This window comes from Brachypodium distachyon, chromosome 4 (genome assembly GCF_000005505.3).
Source record: "Brachypodium distachyon strain Bd21 chromosome 4, Brachypodium_distachyon_v3.0, whole genome shotgun sequence".
NCBI lineage: Eukaryota > Viridiplantae > Streptophyta > Magnoliopsida > Poales > Poaceae > Brachypodium > Brachypodium distachyon.
In genome coordinates this window covers 8,559,042-8,584,014 of record NC_016134.3, presented here as the reverse complement: position 1 = coordinate 8,584,014, position 24,973 = coordinate 8,559,042, and the positions used below count along the sequence as shown (strand labels likewise).

The 24,973-nt window shown below is 44.7% G+C and overlaps 6 protein-coding genes across 18 annotated transcripts; 2 read left to right on the top strand and 4 right to left on the bottom strand.

The window, feature by feature from the left end:
• Positions 1-2,302: 2,302 nt before the first annotated feature.
• On the bottom strand, positions 2,303-9,777 carry LOC100838828 (disease resistance protein RPM1). 11 transcript variants are annotated; one of them, XM_024454442.1, is made up of 10 exons: positions 9,630-9,777; positions 9,290-9,474; positions 8,398-8,627; positions 8,210-8,323; positions 7,119-7,243; positions 6,976-7,031; positions 6,746-6,889; positions 6,376-6,640; positions 2,884-5,725; positions 2,303-2,784 (listed from the first exon to the last, which is right to left on the bottom strand). In XM_024454442.1, exon 9 carries the CDS (start codon positions 5,644-5,646, stop codon positions 2,887-2,889), a length of 2,760 nt encoding a protein of 919 aa, XP_024310210.1. In that variant the 5' UTR covers positions 5,647-5,725; positions 6,376-6,640; positions 6,746-6,889; positions 6,976-7,031; positions 7,119-7,243; positions 8,210-8,323; positions 8,398-8,627; positions 9,290-9,474; positions 9,630-9,777; the 3' UTR covers positions 2,303-2,784; positions 2,884-2,886. The 11 variants fall into 11 exon arrangements, with proteins under 11 accessions (XP_024310210.1, XP_024310214.1, XP_024310211.1 ...); XM_024454446.1 differs by lacking the exon at positions 8,398-8,627 and having other exon boundaries at positions 7,119-7,250; XM_024454443.1 differs by lacking the exon at positions 8,398-8,627.
• Positions 9,778-9,851: 74 nt separating this feature from the next.
• LOC100838515 (UPF0161 protein At3g09310) lies at positions 9,852-12,916 on the top strand. Of its 3 annotated transcripts, none has more exons than XR_002959970.1 (6): positions 9,852-10,140; positions 10,249-10,320; positions 10,754-10,813; positions 10,961-11,101; positions 11,188-11,357; positions 12,493-12,916. XR_002959970.1 is itself a non-coding variant. In XM_010239068.3 (6 exons), exons 1-5 carry the CDS (start codon positions 10,074-10,076, stop codon positions 11,244-11,246), a joined length of 396 nt encoding a protein of 131 aa, XP_010237370.1. In that variant the 5' UTR covers positions 9,852-10,073; the 3' UTR covers positions 11,247-11,252; positions 12,493-12,916. The 3 variants fall into 3 exon arrangements, 2 of the variants coding, with proteins under 2 accessions (XP_010237370.1, XP_003577203.1); XM_010239068.3 differs by having other exon boundaries at positions 10,757-10,813; positions 11,188-11,252; XM_003577155.4 differs by having other exon boundaries at positions 11,188-11,252.
• A 709-nt stretch (positions 12,917-13,625) lies between these two features.
• LOC100821333 (scarecrow-like protein 14) lies at positions 13,626-15,788 on the bottom strand. The gene has a single exon (XM_010240670.3). The coding sequence runs from the start codon at positions 15,647-15,649 to the stop codon at positions 13,826-13,828; it is 1,824 nt and encodes a 607-aa protein (XP_010238972.2). The 5' UTR covers positions 15,650-15,788; the 3' UTR covers positions 13,626-13,825.
• A 1,441-nt stretch (positions 15,789-17,229) lies between these two features.
• On the bottom strand, positions 17,230-19,441 carry LOC100821032 (scarecrow-like protein 33). The gene has a single exon (XM_003575578.3). The coding sequence runs from the start codon at positions 19,259-19,261 to the stop codon at positions 17,369-17,371; it is 1,893 nt and encodes a 630-aa protein (XP_003575626.3). The 5' UTR covers positions 19,262-19,441; the 3' UTR covers positions 17,230-17,368.
• A 603-nt stretch (positions 19,442-20,044) lies between these two features.
• LOC112268613 (putative membrane protein insertion efficiency factor) lies at positions 20,045-22,278 on the top strand. The gene is made up of 4 exons (XM_024454461.1): positions 20,045-20,298; positions 20,566-20,660; positions 21,805-21,861; positions 22,016-22,278. The coding sequence occupies exons 2-4, from the start codon at positions 20,567-20,569 to the stop codon at positions 22,252-22,254; spliced, it is 390 nt and encodes a 129-aa protein (XP_024310229.1). The 5' UTR covers positions 20,045-20,298; position 20,566; the 3' UTR covers positions 22,255-22,278.
• On the bottom strand, positions 22,103-24,821 carry LOC100846839 (scarecrow-like protein 14). The gene has a single exon (XM_003575577.4). The coding sequence runs from the start codon at positions 24,246-24,248 to the stop codon at positions 22,257-22,259; it is 1,992 nt and encodes a 663-aa protein (XP_003575625.4). The 5' UTR covers positions 24,249-24,821; the 3' UTR covers positions 22,103-22,256.
• Positions 24,822-24,973: the final 152 nt, after the last annotated feature.

The window sequence follows — 24,973 nt, the reverse complement described above, 5'->3', positions numbered from 1 at the left end:
GAGAGCGTGGGCTGAGTCGGGCGAGACCGGCGGCGGAGGCCTCGAGAATGGAGTTTTTCGGAGTCGCCTAGACGGCGGAAGAAAAGACACGGCATCCGCCAGAAACCGACTAGTCAGGCATATCTCTAGCCTCTTAAAGAGTGGTTATGATATAGCCTCTTAAAGAGTGGTTATGTAAAGTAACTAAAACAAATGCAAACTGCATAAGGTAAAGGGTGGTTATGATATACTACCTAGTTCATTAAATACACTACAAATATCGCATTTACGAACAAAAATAAAGGATTATATATAAAGTTTTATATAAAGGGTGCTGGGAAGGTAGCATTCCTTCGAAAATAAATCACACGTGAAATGAGAGGGCTACATCGTACTTTCTAAGGAGGAACAAACCTCAGTTGCTGCATACATAGATTGTTGAGACTTAAATCCAACGAAGTCATAGCAAAAACCCATCAAACTGCATGAAAAAGTCAGCAATCATATGATGCATGGAAACTGAAGCCATTTTTAATGAAGATCAAACGATCTGAACTCACACACAACCATTTTTAACAGTTTGCATTGAAAGGCAAGTTCTTCATAAAAACTGAATACCCTTGATATGCAGAAAAATGGTTTTGTTATACTATAATCTATTAAATTCAATAAAAAATTCAATTGTATAAATGTATTCAAGAAGAGAATATTGGCCCGAATATGATTCTGTAAGATGCAATAAAATAGCAAGTCATGTGACAACAACAGATTGGCGCATGCATACCATCGTATCAGGAAGCACAATACAGTCTAAAGAGATAAAAAAATTATGGCGGAATAATTTTCTTTTGATCAGCAAGCTTAATTACCATGTGAACTTAAAATGCTATGAGGGAGAATCACATTAAAGGCGATCAGTTTAGTTCAAAATCTTGAGGGAACAACTTTTAATAAAAACTTGATCAAATCTACCAAAATTGTCCATCAAATTCAAGCACAATTTATGTAACAGTACACTAATACCAAATGAATAAACCTCAAATCCTTCTATGGTGTCCCTAAGGGTAAAAATTTGGACAAAACATAAATACCTGGTGATATTGTCCCTAAGAGCAGAACAATTTATGTGATATTGTGGTATGGTTTGATCACCTTTCACATGAAGCATCACCTGTACAAAATAAAAATAAAAATAAAAATAAAAATGGAGTATCAAAGCTTGGATTTAACCATCCTACATATACAGAAGAATAGAAAATTAACACTCTCTTATATGCAATGCATATTGACTTGAAGAACTTACACGCCATATACAATATTTTCTCTGCATACATGCATTGTACATACATCCGTTCCGATGTTAAAAAACATGATAGAAAATGCATTATTAGTAAGAGGCTCGGAGGAAAAATAAACTGAAAATTCAGATTACCCACAGGATTGTGATAATAAAATCGTGGTGATATCTCCAATGCAGACATGGTTCAACCTTGCTATTCTCTATCTACACGACATCCTAGAAGCAGAAAAAACAGTCAGGTACTGCCGCTGTTGTCAAAGAAACCTTCAATCATTGCCGAGCCTACTCGCAGAAATCACAGGTTTACCTAATCCACCGATTGGCGGCCCACAGAACTGGTATTGGCCAGAGTTCCCGCGGCGGGTGGTCCCTGACGCGGACCATGGAGGCGGCTGATCCGGTCTCCGTGGCGGCGGGCGCAGGAGAGGAGAACGGCGGAGGCGACCTTGGCGGGCGGAGGTGGCGGCCGCAGCGCGCAGGCTAAGGAGATTCGGGCGTTTGAGGTGCGCGAGAAAAGCTTTAGGTAGAGGTAATCACGGCAGGTGTAGACGATCGGTACGATCTGGTGCAGGTAGAGGTAATCCCGGGACATTGTTTCGTGATAGCGCAGCTGACGGACGGTCGGACGGACGAACGTATGTATTAAGTAGTAGTAAAAATATATAGTCTGACGCGTAAATTTGGGCATGGTGCTCCAATTCTCCATCTGCTGCTCTATTCAAGCTGGGCAAATATATACTGGGCCTGGGCCGTAAGCTCTAGCTAGCTGGTAAAATAATAATTATGTACTAAAAAATTGTCCCTGTCACTCTCCCTCTGTCAAAAAACAAAGGAACTTCCATGTCGAATTACTCAGAACTTGTATCAGATTGGGAAATCTCATCTCAAAATTACAAATAAACGATAATGGATTTGCACATGGATAAAATTGCTCGAATATATCTTGATCACATTCGACCAAATACTAGCGACGAATGTTAGCTGCAACAACAGACGAGGTAATTGGTGGCCAAGTGAGATTTCTGGAATCTCATAACAAATTTCTGCTTTGCTTTATTGAACGAGTAGTGAGGGCTATAAATAGCCAATTACAAATTAAAGTAAACGAGAAATAATTCTAAACAGATCAGGCCGGCAGGGTAACCTTCTTCGGGACGAAACCTTTCCGACTTAGAGCTGACTCTAACTATTTAAACTAGCAAGCAATTAGACTAAGACACGAACAAGAGTTGTGGAGCCGCGACAAAAACCATACGCTGGTAAACGCAACCCCACATGAAACTTAAAAGATATATGTGTGTGCGTACGTGCTATTTAAAGATCCACAACCAAAATGACAGGATAGAAAATACTAGAACAATCCACGACGAAGTGAAAACACCATATGAATGCGAATTGAGATCAACTAGCAGCACGATAACCCCATTGAATTAATCATTCCTTGATCCGCATGCATGCGTCTGGTCCAAATAATGAAGCATCTTCGGTTCCTTCCCGCCAGTGACCTACATAACCAAACACCACATCACAACATGTTAAATCTCTGTGATTAGAGGACCAAGGAAACAAGTACAGTAGTAGTACGTGCAAGATTAGGTACGTACGCATTAATCTCGGAGAGTATACCACCACTGCATGGCGGGAAGTCTAGAACACTGCCGCAGTGACGTCAGGAAGTCTCTGGTGATTTCGTGGAAGACTAGATACTTGAGGGGCATGAGGAACTCAATGCCAGCTGGGACCTCCGTCATGCTGCTGAGGTTGGTTAGTATTAATTCTTCCAGAGTCACCATGGCCCCTTGCTGCATCTCTAGCCTCTGCAGATTAGGAAGGTCTATTAAACGGAGAGTCTTCAGCTTGGGAAACCACCCCGTGAGAAACGCTAGCTGCTCTCCATTGTATGCTCTGCAGAAATACAGCTCCGTCAGATTTGACAGCCGAGAAAGGGACGGAAGGGGGTCTTCTCTCAGTTGTGACCAATATAGATGCAACAAATACAGGTTCTGCTCTGCAACAGCTTGGAAGAGATCGGGAGATTCTCCCAGCAACCCTTCCGCTAATCTTCCTGTCAAACATAGCGTTTGCAGGTTTGGTGGGAGGATATTAAACTGAAGAACCTCGTCCTCATCACTTGCATTCACATCTAGGCGGTGCAAAAATTGCATCTGCATCAGAGATTCACAGAGGCGTCCACAGTAGACTTCCTTCACATTGCATAACCCCAAGCTTCTTAGTTGTCCCAGCTCCCCTAATTGTCTAACGGATTCATCATCAACTTCCAATGCGTGGAGCGTCTGCAGGCTCGTTAGGTTTCCAAGGCCATTGGAGATGCGGACACCACTGAAAGAACGAATCTTTCTCCATTGTGGATCATTCACTTTGGCAACGAATAAGTGCCTAAGCTTCTTCAGCTTCACAATCCCTCCAGGAAACTCCTGTATGTCAGAGCTATAGAGGTCCAATGTCAACAAGTTTGAAAGCTTCTCAACTGACTTTGGGAGCAGCTTCACCTTCGAATCCCGCAGACCCAAATAGCGGAGATTGAAAAGATCTCCAATTGCATCTGGGATCTTCTCGATGGGTAGACCACTTAGTTCTAGCACTGACATATATCTGCACTTCTCAGATAGCAGAGGCAGTAGAGTGAATGATGGCATTGTATTATCTAATATGATAATAGATCTAAGACAGTGTATACTTGAACATGACCGATGAAAATCCTTATTTAGCTTGTGAACTACCAATCGACGTCCATCCTCCGGATGAGACCCCCCGGGTTTGTCCTCCGCATATGCAACACCAAAACAATGCCTGTGACACAAATCAACTGCCAATTCACGTAAGAGATCGTGCATTCTGAATTTCTTCATCCTACCAAAGGAGTTTCTTTCAACAAGCTGCAGCATATTTCTGCGAACCAACTCCGCTAGATAGCCCTCTGCCACTTCTTCTAATGTGCTTTCACCCCTTTCCTCAATGAACCCCTCTGCTACCCATAATCGTACAAGCTTTTTCCTCTGGAAAAGATAGTCTTCTGGAAATAAGCTGCAGTATAGGAAACAACTTTTCAAGTATGTTGGAAGGTAGATGAAGCTCAGGTAAAGGATATTCCTGACATGTTCCATGCTTGGATTGTTAACTAGCTCCCAGTCCAGCTGGTCACATATTCTGTTAAACTCTTCTTTGGTCTTGTCACGCACGTAGAGGAGCCTGCCAACTGTGACGATTGCAAGAGGTATGCCTTTACATTTGCCAACTATTTTGCATGCTGATGCTTCCACTTCAGTTGGGCATTTATGGTTTGTATCTGTTGAAAAAACCATCTTGCAAAAGAGTTCCCATGATTCCTCCTCTGATAGAGCTTCAAGTGTTACTCTCCTGTCTTCGAATGCAAGGTGCGCTACACCCTCAATGCGTGTTGTCACAATTACTCTGCTCCCCTTCTGATTTTGAACAAGTGCTCCAAACAGGTCATTGACTGCTTCAGGAGCCCAAACATCATCCAGTACAATTAAATACTTCCTGTCCTCTAGAAACGTCTTCAGTTCATCTTGAAGACCTTTAATATCCATGCCATCCATGTTACCTGGAGTATCTTTTTTCTCTTTGTAAAATTCAGTAATCAAACATTTCAGCACATTTTTTATGGAATAAGTTTGAGAGATGGAGACCCAGGCATGGCATTCAAACTTTTCTCTCTCTTTCTTGTACACATTTGCAGCCAAAGCAGTTTTACCAAGTCCTCCCATCCCAAGCAGCACTATCATCGACCGTTCCGAATCATCACCTGACAACCAATGCTCAAGCTTTTCTCTATTTGTATCCACCCCCACAAGATCTTCTTCACCAAGGGAACGCGAAATGCTTGCGAGATGCTGGGATCTCTCAACAACGTAACTTGAGTCACTGGAATTCTCACCACCTACCAATGAAACCCACCGATCTTTTGCCTGAAACAGGTGAACAAGATTCATTTCTGCTTCCTTAACCAATGAAGCAATACTGTTCAAAGAAAGGAGCGCACTTGGTCGCCTGAATCCTTTCTTCAGATATGTACCCCATCCAGTATCATGTTTATGACCAACAAGATACAAATACTCATCCACAATGTCCTCGATCCCGTGCACAAGCATTCTCAACTGTTGAACCCAGATTTCATAGGACTCGTTATTCCGGTTCCGTACATCCATTCGGCAAAGAAATCCATGGATTAATCTGAGCTCCCTGCTGATGCGACCCATGCTGCCCTGAAGCTCTGTTAGCTGTGTAATAAACTTTTTGAACAGCGAACTAGCTTGGCTTAATGCTTCATTCCCTAAAGCAATGCCAATCTTCTTCACAGCTAAAAGAATCACTGCTTCAGCCATTTGCTCCGACTTTTGAGGCAGCTAGGTTGCAGAGTAAGTAATCAATGTATCTTCACAAAATCTTTTTTTGCAGCATGGCCTACAAAAGAAAGGTTCATTCCGGTAAGAGTACTAGTATTAAGCATCCAAACACAAAAACAAATGATACGCAGTACTGATGAGCATTTGAGTCAGACCCATTGGTCGCTATTTCGCCAGTAAATGATGAAAAATTTCGACTGAGTAAAGCTACAGATTATCAATCTTTATGGTCAAGTCACAAAAAACATTTTAGACTTTGAAGAATAACTTGCGAAAGGAAAGATACACTGTGGTAACAGTACTACTAAGAATCTACTATATACTAAAAGTAAAAAAAAGATAGACCTCCTAGAAAATCCCACTGAAAAGCAAAATTTCTGCCCGTTCGCTGCATGGGCCATGTTATTAACATGACAATTAACGCCTCACATCGTGGGGCCGTCCGATATTGCTGTGAAAACAATCCTGCTCAGCCCTCGGCACCTGGCCTTCTCCCTTCCCTTCCCTGGCCATCCATCCTTTCTTCCTCTCCTCCCCCCTACCGCCGCCCCAATCCTGCTCAGCCCTCGCACCTGGCCTCCCCTTCCCTGGCCCTCCATCCTTTCTTCCTCCCCCCTACCGCCGCCCTCGATCGACATCTTCCGCGCACAGCCTTCTTCCACGCCATTAGTAAAACCTAATATAACCAGAGGAAGGATGAGCACCTGCCTTGCAATGGCTTAGATCCGGCTGAATCTTGGTGACCTCCGTGTGCATTTCTGAATCTGGAACCATCAGAAAAGTCTCATGGCTTGGCTGGTCTAGTTGTCACTGAAATGAAGCTTAATTGTGGAGATCCTGAACAGTCATGGAGCATATGTGTGACTGAGATTCTTGTAGCTTGCTAATGATGACAAGTAGCTGAGTTTTATCTTCAACCCGTGGTGTCCTTCTTGTTTCCTTTACCATTATAACCAACAGAATGACCACCAACCTGGGTTGAAATTAAAAGGAAAACTGCTTATTTTCTGCATCGAACTAGCTAGGGTGATATTTCCATTACAACCTAGGATATTGACAAGTGAACTAGGAATAGAACCTGCATTGTAACCGATGTAGATCCAGCCAGATCCGGACCACGAACCAGCCAGAGAATCTTAAACGATCAAAATAATGCCATAGCTTAGTGAGAGCTTGCTTCGTCGGTGGTGACTTGCTGCAGACTGCTGTTTAGCTGATAGTCCTGTTGTCCTCCAACAAAATTTATCACTTAGAGATAGAAAATTGCCAGAGAGACAGCAATTAATTCAGGTTGAGATCCATATATACCTGCCTGCTTCTCCTGGGAGACTGCTGAGTGTTTGTCGACTGTCGTTTCACCGGTTCTAAGACGTACCAAATTTAATTCCAGGCTCAGTTATATATGCATACACTAATTTCCAGAGTAAAGCCATCGATGTGTTTGTGCGTACCTGTTATTGATGCAAAGATGACATCTGGATCAAGCTCTTGCAGTCCTAACGCGTTGATGAGAGAATGTGCTTTTGGAGTTTAGAGTTGCATAAATGGTGGTTTGGCCATCTAGTTTGGTTGCTACCTGGTTACTTCCACAAAACGTACATACATTATTGCTCTGGCTTCTGCTAATAATTACTTAGTTTAATTTGTTAACTAGCTAGTTTCAGCGAACATGGCAAGTTGGTGTTAAAGAAAGAGAGATCACTTTAAGGTACCACTGTTAAGACTACTTATTTCTGACATTGAATTTGTTAAGTAGTAACACAACTTGGAATCACTGCACCTGCATGCCCATAACTAATCCTGACAAATGAGGCCTCGACTAAATTTAAAAAACAAAAGTGATGGCTAGATTCAATTTTAAAAAGAAATGTGATGCCTCGATTCAACTTAAAAAACTAAAGTGATCTGCGTAGATTCAATTGTAAAAACAAAAGCGATGCCTCGATTCAATTTTTTTTTAAAAGCTATGACTCGATGCAGGCAGTGCCATGTGACAATTTTGTTTCTGACACCGAATTAGTCAAGTATTTTTTTGACGAAAAAACTGAATTAGTCAAGTAAACAAGTTGGAATAAATTGAATTAGCAGCAATTTGGAATCACTTTGCACAAGTGGCCATAATTAGTCCTGAGTCCTGACAAAGGATTCCTCGCTTTCAATTCAAAAATAATTAATGCCTCGATTCAATTCAATTAAAAAAAAGTGATGCCTCGATGCAGGCAGCGCCATGTGATTGACATGCAAGACCGAGGCGTGTTAATGAACAGCCGGAACCATGCAAGCAAATGTGAGGAGGAATCCCCAAAGTATATACCTTTTAAAAAAAAAGTATATACTACTGCCTCTCCAGTCTATAATAAGTGTTAAGGATTTAGTATAGAGAAAACTATTCAAAACCATAGCAATTGGGGCAACCTTCTAGGAAAACCTCCTTTTTCTAATTTTTTTTTCAAATCGCCACCGTTTTGGGGATAACGGTTACCCCGAGCACTAATTAGCATATTGAGCGTGGATTGACAGAAAAACTGACAATGGGACATACTGAGATGTACATGGGGCCCGCCTGTCAGCTCTATCTTCTACCTTCCCTCTCGTCCCCTTTATTTCTTGCCAGATGCTGCACGCCATGAGTTTATCGTCGTTGGCCACAAACTCACTGCAAGATGAACCAAGACCTAGAGAGTAAGCCCAATCTGTGTTGGAAGTACTGCTCTCCCATGTACTTCTTACCGATGTGGAACTAGTTATACTTGGTGCGCAGCTGAATTGCTTGGTAGCCACCAGGCTTGAAACAAAGACAGTACCAGCATGCAGCCAAGCCATTTTGGCTTGACCGCCAACTATTCTTTGCAGTTTCTATGTAGCTCCATCCCTGTCACATCCTACCATTTAATTCCTGATGGCTTGTTTCGAATTAGTCCATTTCGAAGATCGACTTGTCTTGATACTGCCAAAAATATCTGGCTATTCACAAGCAATGGGCGAAATTTTTAAGAAAGAGTTGACCGAATATTGGAATCAAGCACGGCAAGGGAATACTTTAGGCCCAATTTTCACGATATATGTGCTACTACCTCTGTTCCTACATGTAAGATATTTTAAGAGTTTGACTAGACTTATAGAAAATGTACTAATTTCTACAATATCAAATAAATATACCATGAATAAATATATATATATATATCATGACGGATTTAATAAAAGTAATTAATAAGCCAAGCTTAATCGTTTCAGATTCAGTGGCAGTAATTATTACAAGCTCAAACTCTCCCCAAACGTCCTACGAGGGAACGAGATAACGCAGGGAGAGCATGTATAACGGCGAATTGGCTTAGAATTAGATTGCAAAATGAAGCTAATTTCAGTAATACAGCAACAACAAGAAGAAAAAATAGCAGCAGGGTAAAACTATACAGAGTATTAAGGGAAGCTCAAGCTAAATTACTTGGACACGACATCAAGCGTTAATAATACGTTGAGCACATCTATCGATCGTATGGGCCATATTCAGTTTCAGTGTTGATTTGCTCAAGACAGTGCTGAAAGAAGGCGCAGTGGTATGCATAATCCCCACATGCTAATCTATTATACAAGAAGCAGCCAAGACAAGATTTTGACTTACCGCTGAGGAAGCGTCAGTAACTTATGCGTTAGGTTGTTCTTATATGATATGAAGATCCATTCATTGTACCAAATGAAACCAGCAAATAGCCGTCAATTGGTCACAGAGAGACAAGGCAGGGGCAGGCTTCATCATCTAACCTTGCCATAGTCAGCTCCTGATCGAAAGAAAGGAATCCTTGGTCCCTGTGAATTTCGTGACAAAATCATTCATTACGGCGAGTGAGAGAGAGAGAGAGAGAGAGAGAGGAAGAATTCCATGGAGCTAACAGTTCAAGCAATTACAGAACATTCCGTTGGGAGTGGACTCCGTCAGTTTAACAGCTCAAGCAATTACTTACTCTACTCTGTCGAGGAAGGAGATGCCTCGCCCCGTTCGCGGTAGAGCTTCTCACCCTGTGAGGGATCATGACACTCGCCGCCTCCGCCACCGCCGCAAACCCCCCTCCTCCCTCGCGCCCGCCGTTCAAACTGGGTCACCCTGAAAGAAGATAGCCCAAAGGCCTTAGACAAGCCCAGTGGGCCAAAGAGTAGAATGATATCCGAGAGCTGTTGAGCCCAAAAGGCCTCAGATCCTCATCAGGAAAAAAACTTATCGTGTCCTGCTCCTCACACGACACGCGGCACGCCGGCGACGGCAAGGGCGCACCGAGAACGGCGGCGGCTCCATCACCCTCGCCCGCGGCCGACGCCCCTCGCTCACTATCCTCCTCCGCCTGTGAAATTCCGGTTCCCTCCCCGTCCCCTGCTCCCCATCGGCTACTGGCGTCCCTGCCCCGCAGGCCATGGCCGCTGCTGTCCCCGTCTCCCTCTTGCCTACTGCGGTCGGGCATCCTCCCGCAAGAAGAACACGTAAATCTCCTTACCCCAATTTGTTGCTTGAGTTAAGCTCTCTTGCGACAACTGACAAATTAGTCCCCCACCCCCTCCCAATTGTCCATCTTGGTTTCTGATCTGTAGCTTTTTGCGCCGTGTCGTACAAAAGGAGAAGGACTGCGGTGACGCGGGTCAGCTGTGCTGCTGGCGACCAAGGTTAGCCCAGTGATGACAAATTCAGAAATCTGAATGTGCTTCTTGCTCCTCTATTTTCCTTGCAACCAATACTTCTTTCATGCTTTACCAAAGTATGGAGTTTTTAATACGGATTCACAAGATATTTTAGCGCTATACATTTCGAGTTTTTCAGCCAGTGAATTTTGTGCAAAGAAAACTCTATCAGTGACTGTTAAGCAAAAATGTGTGTCAAAAACTCTTGACTCAATGTCTTCTACTCACGCACTGTAAAAACTCGTTAGACATACGCCAACTATGGAACACTATGTGCGCTTTTGTAGGACATTAATTCAGGATATTGTGCATTGAGCTCTGTTTTGTTTCGAGATGAAGTTGTGTTCTCCCTGCATTGAATTACACGAGTAAAAGAACTGATCTCTTGACCACAATCTGTGCATGTTATGATTCCAAGAAGAGGAAGTCGACGATCTTGGAGTCAACGTTGCACTATCCATGCTAAAATTCTACAAAAGTAAGTTCGCATTTGCAGTTTGTTGCTGATTGATTCTGATTATGTTTTGGACATCTGTCTTACTACTACTATGCAGTCATAGACCATGCTTTTAAGATGAAATAGATCTCTATGGCCTGCTCACTTGATCAAGCTTTGTCTGAACAGGAGAGATATCACCGTTACTACCTTCAAGTTGCCGTTATGTACCAACATGCAGTGAGTACTCTATGCATGCATACAAAAGGTACGGTGTCGCGAAGGGTACGATCTTGACAGCATGGCGTCTGTGCCGTTGTAATCCTCTTGGTATGCTTTCCATCTGTTTGCTTGATATTTTCAATCCTGGAATCATTTTGTGAAACTTGAATGCTTTTTATCTGATGCACATGTAGGTGGACAGGGATATGATCCTCCAAGGTGGTTTGGCGAGGAAGAGTTACCTGAGGAATAATGGCTGGTAATTACTGGAGAAGCACATGTGCCCAATCGTGCTGTTGCATACAGTTGTATTACGTTTTAAGTAAATAACTCTATACAACAACTAAAAGAGGAGAAAACAATGGTGTGTGTTCTCCAACCATCATGTTCAATGTTCCTGGGTTGATGTACTTACCTTCCAATGCACAGTAACTAAAGATGCATTTAAGGTGTACGTTGTACTTTGCATTGCATGTTGAAGAAAGAAAATGAAGCACACCGAAAACTGTTAGAGAGAACATTAAAATAAATTTTCCCCCTTGACTCTGCAGGAACACTAGACATCCGGTGCTGCCCTGTTAATAAACTGGTTGCATCATCTACAATCATTGCTAACTCGCAATGCTATAAAGTGCTGTTCCTCATATATCAAGTCAAGTCTAATTGAGAAAATTGAAGAAAGATATTTTGACACCTTGTAAGACTGAGTGATGCAGGCATTCCACATAATCTTATCATCTCTGATGACTTAGTAGCAGTTCTAGACAGTTACAGATATATGTCAGCAGCTCTCATAAACAGGTGCAACTTGATAACCTAACATGGTTTCTGGTACTCAGTTATAGTTACACACAAAAAAACACGCACATCATGTTGGAACAGACAAACACATCAAAACTGATGAAGAATCTATATACTATGTTGTACATGTCATATAAACATCAGATCAAATCAGTATATCAGCGGTACTTCAATCTATCTATGTCAATTCAGAACCACTAGCATCACCAGCTTCCCATGTAGAGAGCGCGTAGAGCACCCGGCCTTTCCTCCCCTGTAGAAGCCACTGGTGACCTTTGTTGATCTTGTGGTACTGATTCTTCACTTTGTCCTTGAGCATCATAACAATATCAGAGTCCAATGGCAACTGCCTCAGCCCTGCCCGGTGGTTCCGGACCTGCCACTCCTTGTAGTTTTGAGGGCGCTCCCCCCGGTCCGCGCCTTCTTCTTGTCTGTTGCTACCACCTCTTCAGTGGCAACTGTCTCAGGCCCAGCCGTTGGTTTCTCAGTTGTATTATGTTTTAAGTGGACGTCTGTCCGGGTGCATACATATGAGTGTGCTTTTACATCTTTCCTATTTTCTCTTCCTCTCAATGTGTTTCATTAGTTACTCGTAAATTTATCATCAGGAATTTAAACTAATGTTGGTTTAATGATGATTCACTCTAATGAGCTTCTGAATCATAGGACTAATTTTTTTTTGCTTCATTCTTCTGCAGAATAGTGTCAAGACCCAAGTGGCTTTTGTTGTTTCCCAAAACCTGCACAGAAGCTACCAATATTTTATTTGCATCGGGATTTGGTCAGAAAATTTTATTAAATAAAGATTGGCCTATTCCTAAACATGAACACAATACAAAATTCATGTGGACCCAGATGAAAGGTGAGCATTGGCATATTCCTGCATGAAGACTATTCAAAATTCATGTGGACCCAGATGAAAGGTGAGCATTGGCATATTCCTGCATGAAGACAATACAAAATTTCTTCCTGTGGACCCCAGATGAAAGATGAGCATTGGCATATTCCTGTACATGAAGACAATAGATTTTTTTTTTCAAAACTACATGTTGGTGGAAATTTCAATGTACAATATACAAAAAATATAATTAAGGGGTACAAGCATGATTCTGCTCTTTCTTAGCCTCGGGTGTTTGTGCATCGCAGTTCATACTGTCTTCAGTATTTGCTTGGTCAGGTCATCTGATCACCTGGCTACCATATCCTCGTATATGGTGTTTGTCTTTGTTGTTTTCTGTTGCAACATGGCATATCATATTTGATATGTCCCCTTGGATATTGATGGTATACTATTATATTGATCTCTATGCTTGTACAGCATTCCAAAAAAAAAAACTAATGTCCCTGCAACTGGTGGAACATTTTGTTCTTGTCGGTAGTTTTCAGCATTGTTGGCACTGATAGCTGGTTTCCCATGTCGATCTTTTTTTATTCTCTTCCTGCTTTTTCCCCTTATTTTTCAGATGGTGGAATGTCTCACAAAATATCATCTCATCATGCAACTTCACAAGGGAGGTTACTCGGGATTTGGGAGCACTACTGCTTGTGATAATTTCAAGGAAAAGTTTATTTATTGAATATGCTGTCAATTCATGCCATCACGAGATGTTTGATCGTTTGAGAATTCTATGGGAAAGATGCGTGCGATAAACGGCAAGTGATCTTTACTATGAAGTATGAACTGTGAACCACTAAACCTTTTGTAGAACAATTCTGCTGGTTTCAAGTTAGGGATTATATGCCAACAAAAGCTGTTGGTTTAGCTGAGGGTTTGTATACTTTAGTTTTTAGTTTATAATATCAAAAAACAAAGATATAAATGTCAACCACAAAAGGCTAATGATATGCGAGACTTTATTCTTGATATGTACACCCTTGTGCAAGTTGCCCCAGTAGATTTTCATTAGGTAACATAAAAGAGTTCCAAATTCAGCATGCAACTTTACTGGTGGACCAATCAGCTCCATAAAAAGTTCTGGACCATAGTTCACAATAGCAGACCAAATGTGCCGAAGCATCTGGTACATGAATCTATGTCACTTCAGAACTGCTTGCATCATTAGCTACCCATGTCGAGAGGGCATACAGCACGCGGCCTTTCCACCCCTGCAGAAGCCACCGGTGTTCCTCGTTGATCATAAGATGTCTGTGGTTCTGATTCTTCACTTTGTCCTTGAGCATCAGAACAATATCAGAGTCCAATGGCAACTGCCTCAGCCCTGCCCGGTGGTTCCGCATCTGCCACTCCTTGTAGTACTGAGGGCGCTCCACCCTGTCTGCACCTTCGCAAGCGATCATGTTAATGGCAGACCGTGCAAAAAAGTCCCGCTCCACCTGCAGCCTCTGCTTGTTGTCTCGTGGCACCATGGTCTCCATCATGTTGAACAACGCTGTGAAGGAGTACAATGCTTGGCGGAACCGTGTCATTAAGAATGCTGCACTGTATGATCCATTGATGACGGCGTGTACGAACACAGGTGGCTTCATCCTCCTGATAGTGGCGAGCACCATGTCCCTTGGGCTTACACTATCAAATTTGAGGCTCTCGTCCATCCAGGTCTTGAACTGGAATAGACTATTCACCACAAGCACCTCATCGGGATCGATATGGAGATCCTCAGCCCGAACAGCCTCTGGCGTGCCTGCGATCGCTTGGAACTTGATTGACACGCCAAACTTACTTGCATAGTTGCTGAGCCGGTGCCCAGCCTCCTCGATTTGTTCATATGGGCTAAACCCAGGCTGAGGCATGTTGATGCTGGTCATCCTTACCACTGGTGGCCCGTCCTCCCTGTCCACCAACCACTGGATCAAGTCTGGCCACTGCAACCCGAGGTTGATGCCGTAGTGCACAATGTGCAGTTTCTTCCTCCCTGCAACGGCTTTGTAGATGGTCTTGTTGGAAAAGAGAAATGCAACCTTCAGGAAGCAGAAGGTGGCATCGTACAGATGGTAGGCCTTAACAAGCTCCACAGTGGAGGCGCGTGTCCTAATGAGCGAACGGTAGAATTGACTCCCCGTGCCGGCCAGCCTTGACTCCAGCCCCTGGGAGAAGTAATATGCCAGCCGCTGCCTAGCGTCCCCCGTCGGAGATGAGTACCGCTTGATCTGCTCTAGCACCTCGCTTGCGCTGCGCAGGTCATTACTGGCCACTGCTTCCGCACAGCGGATCAGCAGCGTGTCTAGATGAGTCACCACCGCCTGCATCGCACCGTGCCTCCCACGCATGCGAATGCTCTTCCGTGCCGCCTTGTTCTCCTTGTCTGAAGTGATTAGTACCTCCTGCATCTCACCAGGGTACCTGTCATAGCCTTTGAGGATAAGCCGGTCCAATCTCTTCTTGAGCTCGTCCTCCTCCTCGGAGTCAGTATGCACCGGCGCCGCTATTTGCTTGCTGCCCCTGCCCATGGCTGGCTCCCTCTCACCATCAATTTGAAACTTGTTCTCACACCCCCTACTATCCACCATCACATTGTTTCTGGGCAAGAACATTTTGGCCTCCTCCATGCCTTTGAAGAATGCCATGCTGGACATGTTGTTTAAAATGTTCATGCCGGTGCTGCTCTCGATGGGAAACACGGTACTGCTGAGCTCCACCGTGCCACTTGAGAAGAAGGCTGGATCCTGTACCTTGCTGGGCAGCAAGGCAGAGGCAAGTGCATCTGGTGCCGATAACTCCTTGGCATCGAATGAGCTGGTGGCAGCAGCAGAGAGGATCTGGGCGAAGGGTTGCTCGGCCTGCAGGAGCTTCGGGTGATCGGGGTATTGGTAGGTGAACTTGTCGACAATGTCATCCTCCATGAGCATGCGCGAGATGTGTTCCAGGGCCAGGTCTTCCTGTGGCTGAGTCACCATCGGTTGTTGGGGGAAGGTCAAGGAAGACGGACGGAGGCAGTAGCGCAGACTCAGTGACGCCTAACAACTCCTGTTGGGTGGTAGCCATGGTGGCTACATGCTAATTGGTGATGGTGCAGTGGAAATATGTTGGAATTGGAGTGGAGATATCATTATCGTCGAACCCTGTTGGTTTTTAGCTATTCGAACCAGCTTTACATTCCAGATGGTTGGTTTAATCATCCGCCTGTGCTTATGGACAAAACAAAAAGCTTTAATTTGCAGCCATCTTTTCTGTCCCTGTCTCTAGTAGGAATCAATTTTATGTATTGAAGTTTTGTGCTGTTATGATGCACAGAACCAGCCGGATTCTGAACAAGTTTTAACAATAAATTTGTTAGGTTAAACAAATTACAAATTCAATTCCAGTCAACTTAGCAGACCGATTTATGATTTTTTTTTCAGTCATTTATGAGTGCTAACTTACAAATGTCATTTCCGAAGGAGGAAACTTAAGAAAAAAGATCCAGCCATCTTATGTGACTCAATGTTGTAGGATTCAGTGTGATGTCACATCCATACTGGAAAATAGGTTATGGATTCTGTAACTCGGCCACAAATGTAAATGGGGTGATGAAACATCTGACATTGCAGCAATTGACCTTTACAAAGCGTGTTTAACTCATCGAACACAAACCAAATTCATGTGTATAAATCTTGTATTATGCACTTTTTGAGTTTTTGTTGGAAAACCTGTATTTGTTCACGAAACAAATTAATAGTAACTTGTTCTTATGCAGGCAAAGAAGCTAATAATCTGTGGCAGTGTTGTCTGCCACCTACTACACCAAGTGAGCGTACAGGATGCGCCCCTTCCACACCCACAACACGGTCCTCATGGTACAGGCTCTTGAACTTGTCCGTTGCCACCTCAACGATAATTGCCTTCAGTGGCAGCTGTCTCAGGTCTGCCCGTTGGTTTCTCAGTTATATGGTGTTTTAAGTAAATAACTATGCAAAAAGGCAACAACTAAAAGAATAGAAAAAAAATGGTGTTAGATCTCTGCACTCTATTTTCCAACCAGGTGCTCCAAAACATCATATGCAATGTGCCTGAGACCCTGAGTTGGCCTTGTGTATGTCTGTCGGGGTGCATATATATGAGTGCTTTTACGTCTTACAGATTTTCTCTTCATTCTTCTGCAGACTACTTTCAAGACCCAACTGAAAATACAAATGAGGTGTACTTTCCAATGTACATTAAGAGAAGAAAATTAAGCACGCGGAATGAAAACAGGCAGAGAGATTAGAGAACAACAACAACTGGAACCTTGAGCAGACATCAGGAACTAACCAGGACACGGAAACAATTTGCAATTTCAATACATTCCAGCCATCTTACCAGACTTATTGCTTCATCTAGAATCAGTGAATTATTACCAACTGGCCATGCTATATAGTGCCCAGTTCCTCATATATCATATCATGTATGATTCAGAAAACCGAAGATAGATATCCAATATCCAGGAACCTTGTCAGACTGAGAAACAGGTGCAACTGGACAACCTGAACATGGTTTCTGGTACCTGAGTTACAGATACAAAAAACAATGAGAACAAACACATCTGAAGCTGCAGCAGACAAACACATACCAAAAGTTATGAAAAGCTATATACTATGCATACGTGACATAGAAACACCAGAATAATGTATATCCATCGGTACTCAACCTATCTATATCTATGTCAAGTCAGAACCACCAGCATCATCAGCTGCCCATGTTGAGTGGGCATAGAGCGCCCGACCTTTCCATCCCTGCAGAAGCAACTGGTGATGCTCGTTGATCATGAAATGCTTGTGGTACTTATTCCTCACTTCTTCCTTGAGCATCAGAACTACATCAGGGTCCAATGGCAACTGCCTCAGCCCTGCCCGGTGATTCCGCATCTGCCACTCCCTGTAGTTTTGAGGGCGCTCCACCCTGTCTGCACCTTCGCAAGCAATCATGTTCATGGCAGACCGTGCAAAGAAGTCTCGCTCCAGCTGCAGTCTCTTGTCGTTGTTCCGTGGAATGGTGGTCTCCATCACATCGAACAATGCTGTGAAGTTGTGCAACGCATGGCGGAACCGCGTCCTGAAGACTGCCGAGCCGTATGACCCATTGCTGATGCCATGGATGAAAACAGATGGCTTCATCTTCCTGATAGTGTTAAGCACCTTGTCCCTTGGGCTTACCCTGTCGAAGGCAAGGCTCTCATCCATCAAGTTCCTGAACTGGAATAGGCTGTTTACGACAAGCACCTCATCAGGATCGATGTGGAGGTCCTCAGCCCGAACAGCTTCCGGCTCAGCTGTGATGGCGTGGAACTTGATTGACACGCCGAACTTGATTGCATAATTGGTGAGCCGGTGCCCTGCCTCCTCGATTTGCTCCGACGGCCGGAATCCAGGCTGGGGCCTGTCGATGCTGGTCATCCTCACCTCTGGTGGCCCACCCTCCCTGTCCGCCAGCCACTGGATCAAGTCAGGCCACTGCAATCCGGTGTTGATGCCATAGTGTACAATGTGCAGCTTCCTCCTCCCTGCAATGGCGTTGTAGATGGTCTTGTTGGAAAAGAGAAATGCCACCTTGCCGAAGCAGAAGGTGGCACTGTATAGATGGTACGCCTTAATATACTCCACGGTGGAGGTACGCATCCCAATGAGCGGCTGGTAGAACTGCCTCCCAGTGCCAGCCACCCGGGCCTCCAGCGCCTGGGCGAAGTAATGCGCCAGCCGCTGCCTAGCGTTCCCTCTTGGCGAGGAGTGCCACTTGATCCGCTCCAAAAGCTCGCTTGCGCTGGACCGGTCGTTGCTGGCCACTGCTTCCGCACAGCGGATCAGTAGCATTTCTAGGTCAGTCACCACCATCTGTCTGGCCCCGCGCCTTCTATGTCTGCGGATGTTCTCCTTGTCCAGAGTGATTATTAAGTCCTGCATCTCACTGGGGTACCTGTCGTAGCCATTGAGGATGAGCCGGTCCAACATCTTCTTGAGCATGTCGTCCTCCTCCGGGTCAGTTTGCACCAACACCGCTATTCGCTTGCTACTCCTGCCCATGGCTGGCTCCGTCACACCACCCATGTCAAACTTGTTCATACACCCCCTACTATCCACCATCAAATTGTCTCTAGGCAAGAACATTTTGCCCTCCTCTATGCCTTTGAAGAATGCCATGTGCGACATCTTGTTCATGCTGGTGCTGCACTCGACGGGAAACAAGGTACTGCTGAGCTCCACCGTGCCACTCGAGAAGAAGGCTGGATCATGTACCTCGCTGGGCAGCAAGGCAGAGGCAAGCGCATCTGGTGCCGAGGACTCTTGGGCCTCGTATGAGGTGGTGGCTGCAGTGGAGAGGATCCGGGCGAAGTGTTGCTCGGCCTGCAGGAGCTTCGGCTGATCAGGGTACTGGCAGACAAACTTGTCGACAATGTCATCCTCCATGAGCATGCGCGAGATATATGCCAGGGACAGATCATCCTGTGGCTGCTTGGAGTCACCATGGGTTGTTTGGGGAAGATCTAGGGAGACGGACCTTGGGAGTGGCGCAGACTCAACGACACCTAACAACTGATCCTCTTGGGTGACAGCCATAGTGTGGGGTATGTGCTACTTGCTGGTGATCGTGCAGTTGAAATAAGTTGGACTTAGGAGTGGAGACATCATTATCATCGAATGTTGATGGTTTCTAGGCATTCGAACCGGCTTTACATTTCAGATGGTTGGTTTAATCGTCCGGCAGCGCCTGCACATAAATTTGCAGCCGTCTTTCTGTCCCTGTCTGGTCAAAAGCAGGAATTCTAGTAAAAATCAATTTCATGTTCTTGTGATACAAAGAACCACAACATTTTTGTCCTGCCAATTTAACAGTGTACACCTGTAGTATTACCTAGTGTTAAACAAATTGCGAATTCAGCTCCAGCCATCTTAGGAGACTGAGTATATATCCAAGTGTTTTTTCCAGTCGTGTATCAATGCTAACTTAGAGATGTCATTTCTGAATGAGGAGACTTCAGAAAAAGGATCCAACCGTCTTATCTGACCCAGTGGTGTAGGATTCAGTTTCAGTGTATTCTCATCTCACCTCAACTCAACTCTGGGAAATAGCTGCAAACTCCACAAGCAGATCAGGGATTCTGTTACTCGGCACAAATGTAAATGGAGCGATGAATTATTAATCCAAGAGGTTAGATCTCTCGTAAGAATTACTACAAGATTAGACTGTAGAAAATCAATGCATAGAAATTTTGAATGATGAATTCCTATGAATCAAAGAGTCTCTGTGAAAAAAAAAGAGTCCAATGAGAAATCCTTCGATCCAAAGAGGCCCATATTGTTTTAGTGGTCCTTGGTCTTTTACAGCACCAAATTGAACAGAATGGACGGCCCAGGGACGAAGAAGCCCATAAGGCCTCAGAAAAGAAATACTCCGAGTATCTGCAGAAATCACATCTGCTCTCTCATCCTCCTCAACGCCGGGAACGGCGAAGCCTCAAGCACGGCGGCGGCGGCGGCGCCAGACGCTCGAGGTTCCCCGCCGACTGTCCTTCTCCTGTGAATCCTGATCCCCTCCCCATCCCACCGGCGCCCGCGCCCTCGCTGCTCCCCGCTCCGCCGGCCATCGTATCTAGGTAATTCCACTGCCTTAAAATCAATGTAAACCATGGATTGCGCACTCAACCATGTCTCGATTGATGTTGATGCGCCTGCTACCTGGCTAATTTGCTTGTCTTTTTCTTTTCTTTGCACATGTTGGTGAAAATTTCGGGGGAATTTTTCAACTTGTTGCGACTAATAATCTATCAATCAATAGCTAAAGAAATTCAGAGTGGATCGTTTACTTGCGTACCGTATGTACTCCAGTTTTGATGCCTGTATTTACCGAACCGAATTGACAGAATGCACAGTCATAACGCCGCAATGGCCATGGACGCCGCCGTCTCTGTCTCCCTCTTCCCTACTATGGCTGGACACCCTCTCGCCAGAAGAACAAGTAAATCTCCTTACTCTCAATCTGTCGTTTGAGTCAAGATCCTACTGTGCAAACAACTGACCATCTTGGTTTCTGATCTCTAGCTTCTTTCGGTGGGTCGTACACATAGTTTTAAATAGCGCTCTATAGCATCGCTATAGCGTTTGGAGAGGGCTCCCGCTAAAGCTATGCAGTTTTAGCGTTAACCTAAGAAAAACGCTATTAGCTCTGCTAATCACGCTATAGCGCTATATTTTGGGATCGTTAGCACGCTAAACTGCCCCTGCGATAACTATTTTTGGGGCTTTTGCACAGGCGCGGCCTAAAATTCCACCGCATCTCAAGCAATGCCTCAGCTCATTGTAGTTTTCTAGATTTGAACAAAAACATCAGATTAAATGCTGCTATTTGTCCCAATATATGCACTGTTGGCATTACTAGGGTTACGTATCACCTTGCTGTCATTACAAGTGGTGTTTCTAAGTGTCAAGGAGTTCCTACTGATGTCATGGAAAAGATTTTTTTTTATCATATGATGACTCATTTGTTGATATTTTTGTATGATTTTTTAAAAATCTGCTAAATGTCTTAGTGCCGATGCTATAGCGCGTATAGCTTCTAGAGCAGGCTGCCGCTAAATGGCTTAGCCCGCTATTTAAAACTATGGTCGTACAAGAAGAAGAGAAGGATTTCAGTGAAGCGGGTCTGCTGCTCTGCTGATGACAAAGGTTAGTTCAGCGATGTCAGGTTGAGAAGTCTAAATACACTTCTTGTTTCTTTATTTTTCTTAGAATTAATACTTATTTCAGTCTTTGTTTCCTAAAAATATGGGAATGCTAACGCAAATTCATAATGTATTTTAGCAATATATGTTTCGATTTTTTTCCCGGGACAGTTAATTTTGTGCAAACAAACTCGGTCAGTGACTGTTAAGAAGAAATGTGTGTCCGAATCTCATGAACTCACACACTGCAAAAACTCGCTAGACATACGCCAGCTATGGAACACCATGTGCACTTTCGGGAAACATGAATTCAGGACATTGTGCATTGAACTTTATTTTGTCTGAAGAGGTGGTTGTTTTCTCCCTGCACTGAGGAACTACACAAGTAAAAGTACTGACCCCCTTTGGCGACAATTTGTGCATGTTTATGATTCTGAGAAGAGAAAGTTGATGATCTGGGAGTCAAAGTGGCACTGTCCATGCTAAGATTCTACAAAAGTAAGTTCGTATTTGCAGTTTGTTGCTGCTTGATTCCTGATTGTCTTTTGGACATCCATCTTACTACTACTATGGAGTGGAGACAAAGACTATGCTTTTTAAGATGAATTAGATCTGTATGGTCTTCTCACGGGATCAAGCTTTATGTCTACAGGAGAGATATCACCTTTACTACCTTCAAGCTGCTGTTATGTGCCAACATGCAGCGAGTACTCTATGCAGGCGTACAAAAGGTACAGGGTTGCAAATGGTACAATCTTGACAGCGTTGCATCTGTGCCGTTGTAATAAACAGGTGCAGCTTGACAAACCGAACATGGTTTCTGGTACAGTGGTACTCAGTTACAGATACACAAATCAGAGCAACTGTGCCCAAGGATCCATTGATAGTTGAATCTATGCCACGTTAGAACTGCTAGCATCATCAGCTACCCATGTCGAGAGGGCGTAGAGCACCCGGCCTTTCCACCCCTGCAGAAGCCACCTGTGATCCTCGTTGATCATGAAATGCTTGTGGTAATCATTCTTCACTTTGTCCTTGAGCATCAGAACAATGTCAGGGTCCAATGGCAACTGCCTCAGCCCTGCCCGGTGGTGCCGTGCCTGCCACTCTCTATAGTTCTGAGGGCGCTCCACCCTGTCTGCACCTTCGCAGGCGACTATGTTGATGACAGAACGTGCAAAAAGCTCCCGCTCCACCTGCAATCTCTTGTCGTTGTTCCGTGGAATCATGGTCTCCATCACATCAAAAAATGCTGTGAAGTTGTACAACGCATGGCGGAACCGCGTCATGAATAACGCCGCACTGTATGACCCATTGCTGACAGCGTGGACGAACACAGACGGCTTCATCTTCCTGATAGTGTTGAGCACCATGTCCCTCGGACTTACCCTGTCAAAGGTGAGGCTTTCGTCCATCAAGGTCTTGAACTGGAATAGGCTGTTCACGACAAGCACCTCATCAGGGTCGATGTGGATGTCCTCTGCCCGAACAGCCTCTGGCTGGGCTGTGATGGCATGGAAATTGATTGACACACCGAACTTGCTTGCATAGTTCCTGAGCCGGTCCCCCGTCTCCTCAATTTGCTCAGACGGGCGGAATCCAGGCTCAGGCCTGTTGATGCTGGTCATCCTCACCTCTGGTGGTCCTCCCTCCCTGTCCGCCAGCCACCGGATCAAGTCCGGCCACTGCAATCCGATGTTGCTGCCGTAATGCACAATGTGCAGTTTCTTCCTGCCAGCAACAGCTTTGTAGATGGTCTTGTTGGAAAAGAAAAATGCCACCTTAAAGAAGCAGAAGGTGGTGTTGTACAGATGGTAGGCCTTCACAAGCTCCATAGTGGAGGTGCGTGTCCCAATGAGTGAACGGTAAAATTGACTCCCTGTACCGGCCAGCCGTGCCTCCAGCCCCTGGGCTAAGTAATGTGCCAGCCGCTGCCTAGCATCTCCCGTCAGTGAGGAGTACCGCTTGATCCGCTCCAGCACCTCACTCGCGCTGCGCCGGTCATGTCTGGCCACTGCTTCCGCACAGCGGATCAGCAGCGTTTCTAGATCAGTCCCCACCGTCTGTGTCACACCGCGCCTCCCACACATGCGGCTGCTCTTCTGTGCTACCTTGTTCTCCTTGTCTAGACTGATTAGTACCTCCTGCATCTCGCCGGGGTACCTGTCATAGCCATCGAGGATGAGCCGGTCCAACCTCTTCTTGAGCTCTACCTCCTCCTCCGAGTCAGTATGCACCAGCACCGCTATTTGCTTGCTGCTCCTACCGATGCCTGGCTCCGTGTCACCTTTCATGTCAAACTTGTTCTTGCACCCCCTACTCTGCACCATCACATTGTCCCTAGGCAAGAACATCTTGTTTTCCGCCATGCCTTCGAAGAATGTCATACTGGACATCTTGTTCATGCCAGTGCTGCTCTTGACGGGAAACGCGGGCTCCACTGTGCCTGTGCCATTTGAGGAGAATGCTGGATCCTGTACTTTGCTGGGCAGCAAGGCAGTCGTGAGCGCATCTGGTGCCGAGGACTCCTCGGCGTTGAATGTGGTGCTGGCAGCGGCGGAGAGGATCTTGGCGAAGGGTTGCTCGGCCTGTAGGAGCTTTGGGTGGTCAGGGTACTGGTAGGAGAACGTGTCGATGATGTCATCCTCCATGAGCATGCGAGAGATGTATGAAATGGACAGGTCATCCTGCCTCTGCTTTGAGTCACGATGGGTCGTCGATTGAAGGTCGAGGAAGACGGACGGAAGTGGCATAGAATCGACGACACCCAGCAACTCTGGGTTGGCAGCCATAGTGGGGGTACATGCTACTTGGTGATGATGCAGTGCTATATTTTGGACATGCAGGGGACATATCATTATCATCTTGTTCTCCACCCATTCCATGTGAATGCAAGAGGCTCACCGATTCTAGCTGTTGGAACCATCGAAGCTTTACATTCCAGACGGTTAGTTTAATCATCAGGCAGCCTCTGCAAATGTGTACAAAGTAAGGGTTTGGGGTTGGAGATTATATTTATCTTGGTGTTGCAGCCATCCCTTTGTCCCCGTCTGTTTTACGTATTGAAATTTTGTTTTGTTGTGATACAGGAACCGGCCAGACAAATTCTGAAAAAAAATTATACAAGACTTTTTGTCCTGAAAATTGACAGTGTGTATCACATTCGTAACCAGTAACTATGTTCGGTCGTATGTCTCTTTCCCGCTACATGCTTGGCCAAATCAGTAGCACTTCACACCTGCAAGTGAACAAATGGACTTGTTAGATTAAAGAAACTGCAAATTCAAGACACTCCAGCCATCTTACCAGGCCAATTATGTCAAATTGTTTGTTCAGTCATGTAAAGGTAATTAACAAGCAGCTACAGAAGATAGTTTAGGATTAAGCAGTAGTATTAATAATGTGTAGATATACTATCGGTTGGTATAAAATTTAATGCACAATATAGGAAAATTATAATTAAGGAGCACAAGAATAACTCTACTCTGAACTTTAGTTCTGTATTAAGTTAGAGTCTTTCTTACTACCATATCTTCGTGTATGGTGTTTGTCTTTTGTTGTTTTCTGCTGCACATTCGCATATAATATTTGAAATTGTCCCCTTGGATAT

Coding starts and splice junctions, on each gene's coding strand:
- LOC100821032 (XM_003575578.3), bottom strand. CDS start 19,261: ATGGCTGTCACCCAAGAGGATCAGTTGTTAGGTGTCGTTGAGTCTGCG.
- LOC100821333 (XM_010240670.3), bottom strand. CDS start 15,649: ATGGTGACTCAGCCACAGGAAGACCTGGCCCTGGAACACATCTCGCGC.
- LOC100838828 (XM_024454442.1), bottom strand. CDS start 5,646: ATGGCTGAAGCAGTGATTCTTTTAGCTGTGAAGAAGATTGGCATTGCT.
- LOC100846839 (XM_003575577.4), bottom strand. CDS start 24,248: ATGGAATGGGTGGAGAACAAGATGATAATGATATGTCCCCTGCATGTC.
- LOC100838515 (XM_003577155.4), top strand. CDS start 10,074: ATGGCCGCTGCTGTCCCCGTCTCCCTCTTGCCTACTGCGGTCGGGCAT. Junction 10,814..10,960: donor CATGCTAAAATTCTACAAAA/GTAAGTTCGCAT, acceptor TTGTCTGAACAG/GAGAGATATCACCGTTACTA. Junction 11,102..11,187: donor GTGCCGTTGTAATCCTCTTG/GTATGCTTTCCA, acceptor ATGCACATGTAG/GTGGACAGGGATATGATCCT.
- LOC112268613 (XM_024454461.1), top strand. CDS start 20,567: ATGCACAGTCATAACGCCGCAATGGCCATGGACGCCGCCGTCTCTGTC. Junction 20,661..21,804: donor CCCTCTCGCCAGAAGAACAA/GTAAATCTCCTT, acceptor GATTCTGAGAAG/AGAAAGTTGATGATCTGGGA. Junction 21,862..22,015: donor CATGCTAAGATTCTACAAAA/GTAAGTTCGTAT, acceptor TTATGTCTACAG/GAGAGATATCACCTTTACTA.